Raw genomic sequence first — 17,005 nt, 5'->3', positions numbered from 1 at the left:
GCGGCACCCCTACTCAATTTTCTCAATATATATATATATATATATGTGTGTGTGTGTGTGTGTGTGTGTGTGTGTGTGTGTGTTATATGATAGTTATTACAATAATACAATTATAAAAATTACATTTCATAATACAAATTACATATATACAATATATAATTTCATTCTTTATATAGAGGTACTAAGTAAACATCAATTATAGATCACCACAAAATTAAAAAGATACTGTACACCTTTTTATAATGAAATAAACATATAAATTAAAAATAATAATAAGTTTAAGTAACTTAAACCCAAATTTCGTGTCACCCCTGAAATGTTGTTGCAGCACCCTAAGGTGCCATGGCACCCCAGTTGAAAACCACTGTATTAGTATATTCTCTCTCTCTCTCTCTCTCTACTTCATAAAATGCCAAATTCATTGTTGATTGTTGTACTGCAATCTGATTTATTTCATTGGAGGCACATTCTGGTTTTTCAATAGGAGTTTCTGCTTGTGATGGCTGACTTTGAAAGAGTTATAACTGTTTGAAGTAGAACTGAATTTTACAGAAAATCTTTATAGATCATCTTGAAAAAAGATTTTGAAAAAAAGTATATCATAGGTTTCTTATACGTCACCCATTTACAAATAAAAAAGAAGAGAACCAAAAAAGCTAATGCTAATATATGTAATATATGAATTAGAAAAATAAACTCACAAATCATAATAAACTACGAATTTGAAATTCACTACAGAACTGCCAGTGTATATACACAATATTTTGTTCGTAGTAGTGAACTACAACAGTAGTGTAAAAGGCATTGATTTAATTGTATCTCATATTGTGACTACTGTCACAATGAGTTGCCATGATATTGTACTACCTCAAATAAGTAATACTTCATCAATGGAGAAGACTATTGTTACTTATTCTCAAAGGATACCACCACCCAGATGGCACTGTTTCGAGACTTATTGGCCTATCCTCGGTGGGTGGGTAGGTACCCCAGTGTTGCAATCATATTGGGGAATTATACTTCACAACTGGGTTAGCATGATTGCAACACCAGGGTACCTAACCACTCACTGAGGATAGGCCAATAAGCCTTGAAATGGTGCCATCTGGGTGGTGGTGGTATCCTCCAAGAATAAGTAACAATAGTCTTCTTCATTGGTGAAGCGTTACTTATTTGAGGTAGTGCAATATCATAACTTGTTAAGAAGGTAGTTACAATATGAAATACAATTAAATTGATGCCTTTTACACTACTGTTATAGTTCACTACTATGAACAAAATAATGTGTATATACACTGGCAGTTCTGTAGTGAATTTCAAATTCATAGTTTATTACACCTTGTTCATTTATTTTTCTAGTACTATTACTATGTACACCATTTGGCATCTCTCATATTGTGGAATTATACTGCACAACTGCGTTGCCGACCGGGCTAGCCAGGTGGATAAAGTGCCTACCTGGCAACCCAAAGGTTGCGGGTTCGAATCCCGCCTCGGGCTTGGATCAAAGTACTGCAAAAACCTTGGGAGGTGCACTATGGCCACAGAAGCCGATGCGCCAACAACTACCAAAAAAAAAACAACTGCGTTGGCATGATTGCAATACCAGAGTACCTACTCACCCACCAAGGACATGCTAATAAGCCTTGAAACGGTGCTGTCTGGATAGTGGTGTCCTCTGAGAATAAGTAAGAATAGTCTTCTTCACTGGCGAAGCGTTACTTATTCGAGGTAGTGCATGGTAACTTGTTGTGAAAGTAGTCACAATACGAGATATAATTAAATTGATGCCTTTTACACTACTATTGTAGTTCAATACTACGAATAAAATATTGTATATATATATATATACACTGGCAGTTCTGTAGTAATATATGAATGGAGCACACGGCAATGAGAATGAGAGCTAAAGTGAAAAAATTATTTTGATATCTAAGGTCAGATATAACAGTGTTGTTGGATTTTAGATGCATCAGCGACTTAGACCATACTGCATAATTGTATATTATGTCTGTACAAGTATGTGTTTAAAGGATGATCTGCATGCTGTGCGTGCTGTAAAACTCAGAATAACTCACAGGGGAAACCTTATTCCCTTTTCACGAGATAGGCTACCCAGCCCTGTTTGAACAGAACTTTAGAACTTCCTCTAGTCATCAATGGAACTGAACTCAGACCTCTCCAAATGAATGACGAATGGCAAAACCACTGTACTATCATGAAGATCCTATAACAGATATCACTGTTCATTCATTATCATAACTAAGGCACCTAAAAAAGGACAAACATACTGAGCTTCTTGAATGGGTATAAAGATGGGATAATGCCATTCTCACTAAGTGAGAATGGCATTATCTATATGAGGAGAGACAACAAAGATATGGGTTAGAGAGTTTGAAAATTGGGCATTTTACAGGGAAGGGGCTCTGACATATAAAGCACTAAAGAGGGAAAAGAAAAGTGAGTGATATGGTACAAAAAAAATAGAGAATATATATACAAGGTACTGGGGGGGGGAACTAACTGACTGAACCTCAGTAAGTTTACATTAGTCAGCACAATGTTGATCACAGGAATAAACTGTCTCTCTGAGTAGATGATTCTGGTCTTCCCATGTGATATCCTGCCTGCATAGTGATGAATATGACAGTATGGTAGTTTTGTCACTAGTTAATTTAATGGACCACTGGATTGCTTTTTTCTGGTAGTGGGAAAAATATAATAAGAATAGGTATAGTTGAAGGGCAATTTTTTTTTTGACTGATGCAGCAAAACTCTTGCTTCTTTTGGCTTTACTAATACTAATAACTACTGGACTCATAGTGAAATCAAAAAAGCAGTCCTTGATGAAAGCAACATCACAGATTGGTAGGAAGGTCTGAAAATTAATATTAGGAAAACAGACACCTATCATAAATAAAAAGAAAAGAAGCAGTACTACTGGAGAACAGATTTATATAAATTATCCTTCTCTTTAATCTACTGGATCCTAAGGTGGTTAAACAGGACACTTAGAAAACCATTCACAATCTCAAGAAGCATCCTATATACCACCTTTAACTGGATCCCCCCCCGGGAATTAATCATAATCAGGACCAACATCATCACCCTGGCAAAACTGCTTACATTCAGAATAGATGCACCAAACCATTTAGAAATTATTTCTCTTCCTTGCAGCCAAAGCATGGCACACAGAACTAAGGCAATGCTACTGCACTCCAACTATGACCAGCTCAGAAGCCTACAATTGATGTTCCTCTACAATGCAGTAAATCTTGAGAACTGGCTGGGCTATACAAATATCAAGCAACTGTGCCAATATGACCTACAGAATTGTTATTTTCTAGCAAACTTACTAGCTGGTGGAGAACCTCTGGACAGCTTTGTGTGCCACTCCAGCAATCGCCATTTTTATATGTATTGTATATATTGTACTGTACTTAATTTATTTTATACATTTCACCCTACTGCTACTGTTATTCAGTACTGTTATTCAGATTTGTATTATTTTATCTACCCCACACTAAAATATACTGACATACAGGGGTGAAGTTATATACTTCAAATAATGTAAATAAATAACTCCTCTTCTTCTTTATCTTCGCCTTCTTCCCACATTTATATGGGGTCGGCATTTCCATCCTTAATTCTTTTCCTCCATTCCTTCCTATCCTGGGCTTCCTCTCTCCTCCATCCTCCCTCTCTCTTTTAAATCCTCTGCCACCTTGTTCTTCCATCTTAGCTTAGATCTCCCCCTCTTCCCTATCACCTCCAACTTTTCGCACCTCTTCCTCACTTCTTCATTCCACATGTCCAAGCCACCTCAACCTAGATTCCTGCATTTTTTTACTCAGAGGCCCCACCTTAACCATACCTCTGATGTAGTCATTTCTTATCCTGTCCTTCCTCGTCACACCACACATCTATCTTAGCATCCTCATCTCCATCACTTCCATCTTCTTCTCCTGGGCCCTTGTAATCACCCATGTCTCAGCACCGTACATCAATGCGGGTCTAACCACAGTTTTATACAATCTTCCCTTCATTCTGCAATTTACTTTCTTATCACAACACCACCCCACTCACCTTTCTCCAGTTCAACCATCCACATTGCACTCTATGCTGTATTTTTTCACTCAATCCTCCATTAATCTCAATGTTCGATCCCAGATACTTAAATTTTGAAACTGATGGTAGCTTTTCCTCCTGCAGTTTCATAGAACTCTCATCTTCTCCATTCAATGCCATATATTCTGTCTTTGTTCTACTTATCCTCATACCGCTCTTTTCCAATGCTTTCCTCCATTCCTCCAATTTCTTCTCTACCTTTCCTTGGGATGGTTCACACAGTAAGATATTGTCCACGAACAGCATACTCCATGGTGCTGTACTCTTCACGTCTCTCACCAACACATCCATTACCAGATCAAACAGATATGGGCTGAGAGATGATCCCTGGTGCAGTCCAACTACTACAGAGAACCCCTCAGTCATACCTTACTCTTAACCTGAGTCACCGCTCCCTTGTACATTTCCTTCACAAGCCTTACGTACTTTTCTGATGCACCCTTCTCCCTCATGCATCTCCATACCTCTTGTCTGGGCACTCTATCATATGCTTTTACCAGGTCTATGAACATCATGTGCAACTCTACTTGCATCTCCCTGTACCTTTTCATTACCTGCCTTAAAGCAAAGAACGCATCTGTTGTTCCTCTTCTGCATGAAACTGAACTGCTCCTCTCCTATTTCTGTCTCCTGCTTTATCCTTCCTTCCACAATTCTTTCCCAGATCTTCATCGAATGAGACATTAACTTTATTCCCCTGTAGTTTCCACATTCCTGCACATCACCCTTTCCTTTATAGATTGGTACAAGTATACTTTCCCTCCACTCATCTGGTATCCTCTCCTGCTGCCACAGATTTTCCATAAGGTCCCATAAGATATCAATCCCTTCTTCGCCCATACTTCTCCATACCTCTACTGGTATCTGATCAGCCCCTACTGCTTTTCCCCCTCTTCATTTTTCTGAGTGCACTTTCCACTTCTTTCCTGCTTATGCCTTTCACAACTCTTTCATTCATCTCTCCATCCTCGCACAATGCTCTTGGGTTTTCCTCATTTAATAACTTCTTAAAAGTCTTTCCACCTTTTCTTAACCTTCTCCTGATCCTGTATCACCACTCCCCTCTCATCTTTTTCCTGTTTTATTGATGAGAAAAGTCCTTTGATGCCTTGTGTCTCTTGCTTTGGCTATTCTCATCAATTGCCTATCCCATCTTTCCTTTCCATCCAGTTCTCCATAGGCCTCATCCACTGCCTTTGCCTTTGCTATTGCCACAGCCCTTTTTGCCTCCTTATTTGTTAATTTATATGCTTCTTTAACTTCCTGGCTACCTGTTAAATCCCATCTTTTCTTCATCTCCTTCTTTTGTTTTATCACAGATTGCACTTCCTCATTCCACCACCAAGCCTCTTTTTCCTCCAGCACCCCCTTTCCTGATGTTTTCCCCAATAACTCTTCTCCAACTTTCCTTATGATACAACTATTTAACTTCCACCACTCTTGCACATCTTCTGGTAACTTTATTCCTTTTAGCACCTTTTCCCTAAACTCCTTCCTCAAACCCTCCTCTTTCAATTTCCACCATTTTATCCTTTTCTCCCTCTGTCTTGAATATTTCCTACTTTTGTCCGCTGCAACCTCCCAATCGACCACAAGCAATCTATGTTGTGCAGGCACACTTTCTCCACTTATCACCTTGTTGTTCCTCATTTCCTTTAGATGCCTCCTATGGCACAATGTAAATAAATAACTAAATAAATAAAAATAATGCAGCAAGGTGCAAACAAGCAGGCTGACAGAAGAACATGAATATAAAAAACTGAAAATTTATTTCTATTTTAAATAAATGAAAAAATCTAAGCATGGAATGGAAACTTAACCATAGTTAATTTTCTTAGAAGAATTAACTTTCTCTTCTGTCATGGGTTAAAGAATAATAACCAGGAGACATCACAAAAATGGGTTCCAATAGTGTAACTAGAAATTCTGGTCTCCCAATGTGATCCCTGCACACATGGTGGTGAATATAGACAGTATGGTAGTTTTGTGACTAGTGGAATCAATCTGTTTTCAGAATTTGTTGTGAAAATGGTCAGAAAATAAACCTATGTAAACAAATAGAAATGCTATAGATAAAAATTGAAATAAAGATGCAATAAATAATAATTGAACAGATAAAAGCTAAACTGATATTGTGCAATAAAAAAAATGTGTTGATATATGATGATTCTTATCATCACATACAATTAATCATATAATTATATAATTCATTTACTTGTATCTTCATTACCTGAATTCCTTTATCAATTAACATCCTTGATTCTCCCGTAGGTTTTTCTTCAGCAGGTGGGATTTCCACATAAAGGTCTTTAAACTGATATGGACCTTTATGTTCTAATACCATTTTAGGTTTTGGTTTTTGTGACTTTTTAGCATGAATAGATATCTATCATTAGCAAAATAAAAATAAAAAATATATATATATAAATATATGCAATCACTAATAAAGACTAATAATGATTTAAAAATTCAAATAACCATATAGCTAAATGTATCAACTCGTACATCATATAATGAAACTTCAATTTTGATTTTGTTCTTTGTTTTTCATGCATAATTTTAAAGAATTCTATTTTTTGTGTGTTTTTATTTGTCCCAATAAAAATTTACTAAAAACAATGCTAACAGCAGGATGCTGCCAGGCAGACCATTCTTTTCAAGCAGGACTAGACAATCTAGGTCACCTAAGTAATATGTTCCAACTTATCAACAGACTAGCAATTGATCTAGACAAGTTCTGCGACTCAAAAGTATAGAGATCAGAGAAACTGCAGGAAACTTTCACGTGGATGGAGCTATGACATCTACTCCCACTGAAAAAGTCTGAGAAACCAAGGTACTGAAATGTATCCAGGTTCACGCCGACTCCCACTGCTGAAGTTGTACCTAAATTTGTAAATTTATTTACTGTTAAATCAGCTACTGAAATTTGTAAATATTTCTTGTTTATGGCTGTTATTATGTAAGTTGACCTTGTGACATCCACTGATTGTTAAAACTGATTCATATTTTTTTCATATATAATGTAAACTTGTTTGTTTATATAGAATGTAAATAATTAATTGCATTACAGATCGCCCTCCTGGCTGAATGGCCGTGTAAGGGATTGAGACCATACCTATTGGGTCAATAAACTGATTTAATAATAATAATAAAAAAAGTTATTTTTAAAAACAGTTCTGTTGCCTCAGTTTTGTGATTTTATGTACATCATGCTTTATCATTAAAGGAATAAAAATGGCTCAGGCAAAGCACTCTGACTTTCAGTACTACAGAGCCATGTGCACAGTTACTAGTAACACCACCATTTTCATTGTGAATACCATAATGCTATACTATGAGTCACTCCTTTGTGGGTCCCCCCCCCGCTATTTATTCTTTTCCTCTTTATCTCTCATTTCTTCCTTTTCTTCTCTTCCTTTCACTTTCTTTGCTGACCTCTGGCAGTAGAGGTAGAATTTAAGAAAAGGTCTGTTGTCCCCTCTTTCTCTTTTCTTTTTTTGCATCCATCCTGTCTTCTTTATTCTTCTCCTGTTCTAGCCATTTCCTAGACATTTACTGTTTATTTTCTTTTCATCTCAGCTCTCCATTTCCTGCTCTTGCAAACTGGAGAGGTCTTGCCCATGTTCTACATATAGATGAAGGCCTACCCTCTCATGGCAGGGATGGGAACCAGGAAGGACCTCCCTAATGTTGCTCCTCCCTGGTTGTAAAGTGGCCATCCTAATAACATAGCAATATACCATAACACTACTCTTTGAAATCCCACATATACAAGCAGGCTTAGCAGTGTTAGTATTAGTAATGGCAATGATGTAAGAAATCAAGCTTATACAGCATCAGCCAAAAAAAAACCTTTCCTCATTTCCTTGAATTTATTCAAACCACCCACCTCAGCATCAGACAGAAATTTGTGCTGACAATCAACTAACCACTGGATGAAGGCAAATTTCCATACATCAATCTTGAAACCACACTTTGTAAATTTGAATTTACAGGCTAAACACTTCAATCAGATCTCCTTGCAGGTGCCTAGTTGCTAGGTGCTGCAATTTTCAGAACTTTTCCTTACCAGGAAAGGCTTCAGTTCTGCTTTCATTTCTCATACTTTTATTTCCCCTCACTAATCTTGTTACTCTTCTCTGCACCTGTTCCAACAGATCCACATCCTTCCTAAAATGAGGCTGACAGACCTGTATGCAATACTCAATATGTGGCCCTTACCTTTGCCTGATACACTGGGATAATCAACTCCCTATCCTTACTGGCAAAATTCTTGTACAAGGGAGGTGCAAAAAAAAATTTGTATTCACTCTGAAGTAGTTGTGATAGAAAGATGAAATATCTTTTTTTTGATACCTTGAAATCTCTACAGCACAACTACACAATTTTGGTTTTGATCTGACATTTTTTTTTTTTTTCTGCAGCACTGAATGAAGTGTCACAATGGAAAAAGTGGAATACAGATCAGTGATTCGGTTCCTCTTTCTGCAAGGGAAACACCCAAAACAATCCATAAAGAAATGGTCACTGTTTATGGAGAAGACTGCCCAAATTAGTGTTGTTGAACACTGGAATAAACAGTTCAAATATAGAAGAACCTCAGTTGCATTATGAAGAAATCCCAGGATGCCAGCAACTACTGTAACAGAAGAGAGAGTTGCAAAATTCTGGCATTAATCCTGGAAGATTGCTATACAGTATTAGCATCAAAGAACTAGCTGCAGAGCTCCAAATTAGTGTAGAGTCTGCATAGAACATCTAGCAACAGTTGCATATGAGTAAAGTGTCTGCTAGATGGATTCCCAGATTCCTGACCCCTTACCAGAAGAAGGAAAAGGCACAATGTGCACATGAAATGTTGTTGATATGCCAGGAAAAGCAAGAGAGATTTGTTTCACGGATAGTCACCATAGATGAAACTAGGATCCATCACTGTGATCCCAAAACTAAGCAAATGTCGAAACAATGGAAGCATGCCGAATTACCATTCCTCACAAAAAGGTAAAGGTAAAACTACTGGAAAGGTGACGCTGTCAGTTTTTTGAGATTAGCATGGTGTAATACTAACAAAAGGACTGTACTGTGACAGGGTAGCATTATTCCAACCTCCTCATAAAGCTACTTGCTGATATAGAAGAAAAATTATGGAAAAAGCTGTCAAAAGGTGTGCATCTATCTCACGATAATGTCCTTGTGCATTCCTTGCATGCTGTAGTGAGGTGGGGCATTGAAAGTGGGTTTGAAATATTGCTGCATCCTGCTTATTCTCCTGACCTTGCACCCCCTATATTTCTTTCTCTTTCCTGCTCTGAAGTACATTTTTCTTGGAAAACACTTTGCTGCTGATGATGATGAGGTGATTTCTGCTGCCAAGTCGTGATTTGAAGAAAAGTCAGAGGACTTCTACAAAACTGCCCTACAGAAATGCATTGAGAGGTGGCAAAAGTGTGTCATTCGTCTGGTGACTATGATGAAAAATTGTAATATTGTGTTTGCTTCAGCCTTCTATTCAGCCTTCAGCCTACTACTGTGTGAATACAAATCTTTTCTGATCCCCCCCCCCAGACATCATTGATAAAATCTCATGAGCTGTCCTGACAGCCTCTTGCACTGCTCAGAAAACTTCATATCTGACTATACAATTAACCCAGATCTTTTTAATTGTATATTACTTGCTTGACCTCAGAGAAAAGAGGTGGATAAGAAGGAGACTTCTGGTACAGCCAGAACACAAAATTCAATGTTCTTTATGTGTTCCTAAAGTACTCTGTTTATAGTACTTTATCTACATTTCAAATTATTCATGACCAATTTGAACTGGAAAAGTGTGCAAATGCAATTATAATAATCTTCCAATTTATGAACTTTTCAACAAAAATTTTTCACATGACAAATTTGATTTTTGAACTGAAATCTTGAGCTTACATATTATGTAAGGCACCTCCATAGCCAGGTGGGCAGGAGCAGCAGCTTCTTGATTAGACCGAGGTTCAAGCCTGTGACCACCAAATACGGAGGATGCAGAAAGGTCAGGGAATGACCACCGCATATCCCCGGAGCAATATGGCCTTAGTTGCTAATGCTCCTAAAAACCAAAAATAACAACATAACATATTATGTAGCTGAGTGGTTAGCATGGGAATACAGTAGCACCAGCATTTCGGCTGACTATGGTTTGAACCCATATAAATAAATAAATTTCCATTTATTCTCTAGATATATCAGATCAGAAGAGTTTACAAATTCATTGTAACCACATATTGAATTATTAAAGGCAGCCAGATTTACAATGCCACAATCAGAATGGGCCATATATTTTTTGTGGAAACATTAGAATCCAAAAGCTTCTTACTTATGGGCATACATAGTAACCACTGGACCACAGTCTGCTAAATGCAATTAAATAAATAAATAAATTTTCTGTTTATACTCCGGGATGACCAAACGGTCAGAGGAGTTCACAAGATAGACAGAATACAAGAAACAGCACCGTATTCAGTAGTCACGGGCTTGAACTCCGGTCACTCAAGGCACGTGTACTTATGCACCCGCGCGCCTAACCACTAGGCTACGGCGGCCCATTTAATTATGTATATATTTATTGTCAAAATGATTAGTTGTAAACCCCTCTGACTTAGTGGTCATTCTGGAGAATAAATGGAACTTTTTTGGGCTCCATCATCACTGTAACAAGGAGTTTGATAACACTGGTGCATATATAGTACCTGATTCAACAGTTGATGGAGACTGTATGGAAAACAACCTCATATTTTTCATCATGCAATCTGTATATAAAAATAGTTGAATATGAAATTATATTTATTAAAGGAAAAAAACAGGAAGCACTATTTTTGTACTACTTCTCCTTTTATCATCATTATGTTACTTGTAAATAATTAAGAAGACCAACTTTCTATATAGATCTTTGTATTCAGATCTTCCTGTTATTTCATGAGCATGTAACTCATTCTTCCAGTATTTTCAAACTACAACTTCTGCTTTGAGATATTTGGATTTTAGAGGAAAAGACATGTGCTCAGTAATTATTAAAGTTGATTACTTAAAAGTTTTTAAAGAATCTGAATCAACCAAAAATGATTTTTTCTGAATATGAATATTTGATTTGGATAAGCAGAAGTTAAAAATGATCTCTTCAGTATTTAGTCTATGTAAAGGTATAGAAACAATGTCACTTCTTCTGCTTAGCATGCTTGTAAAATGGAAGGAGCAAGGGTTAAAAATCAGAGAAACGAGAAATAAGAGAAAGCTAGTCAGTATCAACTTTCACTCTATGTTCTTTCTATTCTTTTAAAAGCGCTTTAGTCTCCAAAATCCTTTTGTTTAACCATCACAAAGAATTCAACTCTTCTTCATAAGCAGTTTCTGTTATAGCCACTAAAATTTTTCACTAAAATTGAATCATACTCTACTATGATCACTTTTCCATGAACTGGTGCCCTCAGGGGGGAGCACATAAGGCTCACAATATCGGTAAAAATCTTAATACCGGTATTTTGGTATTTTAAATTTATGAAACAGGGATACTGGTATTCCAAAAAAAAAACATTTTTTTGCAATAAATTTTGATGACAATTAAGTGCAATAAAGAAAGGAAAAAACAAGTAATTACTTGAATTCACATTTTAAATCAAACTTTTATTACAATAATAAATATTCTAGCAAAAATTATTAAACATACATTTATTCTAAAAACAAAAAAATAAGCATTCACACTACCTGTCCGAATAAAGTGAGCTCTTAAGAACCTCAATAGTGTTATTGTTTAAACTGGATCTAATTTTGGTACATATTTAATTAGTGGCAGAAAATGTCTTTTTCGATTCTGTGCTGGTTGGTGCTTTGTACTGAGATAGTCGTAGTTTACAAGTTGCAGTTTACCCCCCCCCATTCCCTCATCTTCAAAAAATCCTATTTCCTTTTTGACTTTTTATGGCACTATATCTGTATTAACAAAACAAAGGGACTGATGGTTAAGCTTTGTGAGAAAACAAAATCTAAGTTGTGGAAGGGGGATATTTATTTATTTATTAATTTTTATTTCCCTGTACCTTATTATCACTGTCAGTGACCATTGTTATGATTTTCGTACAGCAGCTCCCCTCAAGCACTAAGCCCCACAAGCTACCTAACTGCTTTAAAAAAATAGAATTTCTAGGAGCTGGGGATATTCAGCGGGAGTACATATATTATTTAATTATATAACATATAATTATAATATAATTAATATATAATATATATTATATATTAATTTTAAGTTAAGTTAAAATAAAGTTATAATTATAATATAATATAATTATAACATACAATTACATATAATATATTATATAACAATATTAATTATTTTTAATTTTCGCTACATCAGGACCACCGCTGTTCAATTCCCCTGCATTGGCGGTTCGATCTGGGGATCAGGTGGCAGACTGATCTTTCGATCGATTCTCCTCTGCAGCGATTTATTTTTATTTATTTATTTATTTTGATTTATTTTTGTTTTGTTTTGTTTTATTGTAGTGGTTAAATATATCAGCATTTGACAATGAAATGTCAAATGCACGCCAATTCCATCCAGGGAAGTTTTAAATCTAATTCCATATCCATCTTTTCCCCACAGGTATAGAGCAATAAATTTTGAACAGCAGTGCTAATCCTTTTCGAGAATTCTTTTTTTTTTTTTTTTGGAATATTCTTCTGCACCTTAGTACCAAATCTCACACTAATCTATGTACACAATTCTCACTATACATGCTATTCTCACACTATACAATTCTCACCTCATGACTACCCAACGCATCATTAACATCGGGTCTCAATAAACCTTTTTAAGTATAGTATAGAGGATCTTAGGCCTGTTATTTGATAACTGAATCTACCTGAATTGTAAAACAATGCATACATTACCTAACTTATTTCTTTTTCTAACTTGCTTTTTCTATAACTTTTTTTTTTTTTTTTCACTGATAACAAGTGAAAAAAAATAAGTTCTGTTTTCATCTGAACATTTCTGCTTGAGGTCATCAGCTGATAATTAGCAGTTTTATAATACACACAGTATATCTTATCTTGGTATGGAGGGATATTCAACAAATCTAAAATTTTTTTTACAATTAAGAAAACCATGAAATAAAATGTTTAAAAAAAATCAGGATTTTAACAATTATGATTTTAATTTTAAAAAATGTATATTTGAGAATATATGAAAAGTCATAAATACCCTTTTTTTTGTTTTGTTTTTATTTAAAATTATTGCTACATGGTTTATTATTCAAACACAATATAAGTTGAAATGATTAAATGAAAACTGAAAAACATCAGTATCTGTAGAAAAAGTACAAATTATCACTATAAATAAATGAGTACTTACCTTTGGTCGAGAATCAAATACCATTTCTTGTTCAACTTCTAACTCACTGCCTAAAGAAACCCACACTTTAGACTTAGGAGGCTCATATTCAGTTACAACAATTTCTGGTTCTCTTTCTTCACCTACTTTTCCTTCCTCCTCTCCTTCAGCTCCTGCTTCTGCTGGTTTTCCTTCTTCAGCCTGTAAATTTCAGTACAATATTTTGGTTTCACTGTTTATAAAAGTTATAATGAATGAACCATATGGAAAAATGTAAATATCTTGTTCAATTTTTATTGTGAATACTAATGTTGTTACTTTAAAGTGGCCAGTCACTGATGTACTACAATTACTTAATCAGTCTAATAATTCCAGCAATACACTCAATATATCTATATAGAGGTACACAGTCAGAGTATATAAGGTATACACTACATGCCAAAATGATAGTGATCTTAAAAATAAAAATACATGTAAAGTATTTTTATTTTAAATTAAAAATACTTTACATGTATTTAAATTTAAAAATTTTAAATCAATTAAAAATTTTGATTAAAATAATAAATTAAAAATATTAAAACTGGAGAGAAGCAATACCTTTTTTTCTTGTGCTTCAAATTCCTTAAGAATAATTTCTTTAGCTTCCTTAGTGATACACATAAAAAAACTTTGTCCAAATCTATATTCCACATCATATACTACCAGAATTTCTTCTTCTGGATAATCCTATTTAAACATTAAACATTCAGTGTTAACAATAAATATAATTATAATAAATTAATATTAACAGATAATAATAGATATACATAGTTAATTATTTTTATTAATCTAACTGCATTTATGAAAGGCTGATATTAGTCATAAAGATTAAATAAAATAATTATGTTTCCTTTTTTTTTAATTCATCCAGGTTTTTTTTTTATTTTTTTTTATTTCTAGATAAAACTAGTTAACTACTGTCTCAAGAAAATAAATTTCCATTATAGACTGGAGCAACTTTATTTGGGCTTGAGTTTTTTTTGGGTAGAAAAACCACTATACCATCACACAATTAATTTATTAATAATCAATAATTATCATAATTATTTATTTACTAAAATTGAAATCATAATTAATAAAAATAATCAGTAAATAATAATATAATATAATTGAATTAAATCAACATCATGAATAAGAATTAATCGCTCAACATCTTCAAAATATTGTTGTTCCACATGTTTGTCACAACACTTCACCTTTAATTTCCAAAGGTTTTATAAATGTTTTATAAATGAATAAAAACTATGAGTATCAAAAACATTTAATGACTGCTTTTTTTATATAACTTTTATAAAAGAATAATATTCAGTAAAATTTCATTTTTGTAAAAGATGCTTTTATCATTATATTTTTTACCAGAATTGATTGTTTCAAAGGATGAAAATCAGAAACTGCAGCTTTTTTCTTCATGTCATTGATCAGATCTTCTTTTTTAAAGAATAATTTTGGGTTTTCCTCAGTTACATCTTCATCAATAACACACTTATATTCTTCCTGAGTCTTGCCTGTAAGGACTAGTGGTTTCACTCCTTTAGCCAATATCTCCTCTAAAAATATATATAATAATAATATAGCTATATACAGTAATATGTTATTTATAGCTCTGTCATCTAATTAAAATGCTATGAACATACACAGGGATGGTATATAATGAATGGGGGGCTAAAACAGTTCCAAAGAATCATTAAACTTTAATCATCATACAGCAGTAAAAAAAATCCACATTATTTGATCATCATAAAGGAAGGGCATAGCCCTTTTAGCTCTAATCTGAAAATAGTGATCTGTTATTTATGACTTACTAAATCTATTTAGAAAAATATCAAACAAAAATAAATGAGAGAAAACAATAATAATGAAGTTTTTATTGTATTTTTTAGAATGTTCATGGTCACTGATTCTCCTAATTGAAACCCAAACACTCACATGGCATCTGGCAAACACAATGTGAACATCTGTATTTTTGGCAGCTGTTCATATTTAAGTAATAAAATCAAAAGCTGTACAACAAGATTAGACACCTGTTGCCAGTATTTCACAAATGGCAATGGGGATTGGAGGATGCCTAGAAGGAAGGCACCTCCCATTCCCACTTTTTTGCTTACCTGATGTTTGTTAAATGCCAAACAAAAATGTAATATCTTGTAATTCACAGTATATCAAAATGAGAACAGAAAATACTGTATAACCAGTATTTTCGGTGGGCAAAGATACATAGGAGGATTTTATTTCATTTACAAATTTTAAAAAAATAACAGAAAAATTTTAAAAAGTGGTGACTATCAGGCAACATGTTAGTAACAGAAGGGTAAACATAATATTATATATATTTATTTATTTTTACTTTTTTTCTTTTTGAAATACCATAAAAAGGGTAAGTGCAACACACATTTTTCAGTATTTTATTATCTATTTATTCCTGTTAATGTATAGCATTTATTTAAAAAAGCTAGGAGCTGCAAAATTTTTATTTTACCCAAGGCATAGAAATATTTAATTACAACTCTGATGATGATTAAAAGATATAATTACATCTGAGCATTATAAGTTTAAAATAAGAAATAAGATTACTTCACTTCCAACAAATAAAACAAAGAGGACTCAGTGTAGCAATTTATAGAAGACAGATACAAACATACACAAACTGCATGGAAAAAAACTGGCAGCATACAGTCACTGTAAATATAATTTATACTTTTTCACACCTAATTGCAGAACACACAATAGAAGTGCTTCCTTAATAAATTAATTAATCTTATAATATATTGTATGCTGTCTCAACTATAAGATTGTTAATTGTTAACAACAGCCACACATATAGTAATTTTGAGGGCTGAAGTGTAACCTTACTCCACCTATATTTTAAATTTGCTAATGAAGAGAGTTTACCCTCCCATCACTAAGTTAAAGACAAAAAATTTATTGATTAAGCATAAATTTAATTTAATTTTTATATGTATTTAATTTTTAGTAAGTGTATTATTCTTTTATACAGTATTATACGGTAGTGTATCACATCAAGCTTGGGCCATGGTGCAACATTATTTTTATATGTAACTTTCTCTTTTCCTTTTGGACCCATTCTGAGTTTAGGGCCTGGTGAAAATGCACATAAAAGGGGAGTTTGCGAATGTGTATAACAGCCATTGAGGAGAGGATAGTAACATTGGCCACCTACCCATTCTAAGCATTTCAAACATATTAAACAAGTAAATCAAGAAAAAGCCATAGAAATAAAATCCAAAGGATGGGAACCCCCAAGGGACTCACATCTGGTGAGTATGGGCTTGGCACATCCAGGATTGATTTGATTTGATTTGGTAGTTGTTGGCGCATCGGCTTCTGTGGCCATATTGCACCTCCCAAGGTTTTTGCAGTACTTTGATCCAAGCCCGAGGCGGGAATCGAACCCGCGACCTTTGGGTTGCCGGCAGGTACTTTACCCACTCGGCTAGCCCGGTCGGCTGCACATCC

The 17,005-nt window shown here is 34.3% G+C and overlaps 1 protein-coding gene across 1 annotated transcript in view; it reads right to left on the bottom strand.

The window, feature by feature from the left end:
- Positions 1 to 17,005, bottom strand: part of LOC150075452 (dynein axonemal intermediate chain 3-like) — a 51,551-nt gene that overhangs the window by 26,104 nt on the left and 8,442 nt on the right. The window contains exons 2-5 of the mRNA XM_090388491.1: positions 14,888 to 15,078; positions 14,090 to 14,218; positions 13,514 to 13,693; positions 6,359 to 6,514 (exon numbers count right to left, since the gene is read on the bottom strand). Coding sequence (XP_090244617.1) covers positions 6,359 to 6,514; positions 13,514 to 13,693; positions 14,090 to 14,218; positions 14,888 to 15,078 — 656 coding nt within the window. The remainder of the gene's footprint in view (positions 1 to 6,358; positions 6,515 to 13,513; positions 13,694 to 14,089; positions 14,219 to 14,887; positions 15,079 to 17,005) is intronic.

Source organism: Mastigoproctus giganteus, chromosome 14, assembly GCF_048544385.1.
Source record: "Mastigoproctus giganteus isolate SK-2022 chromosome 14, ASM4854438v1, whole genome shotgun sequence".
In the NCBI taxonomy this organism is placed as follows: Eukaryota; Metazoa; Arthropoda; class Arachnida; order Uropygi; family Thelyphonidae; genus Mastigoproctus; species Mastigoproctus giganteus.
Note: the sequence above shows the minus strand (reverse complement) of the source record. Positions and strands in the feature narration are given on the sequence as shown.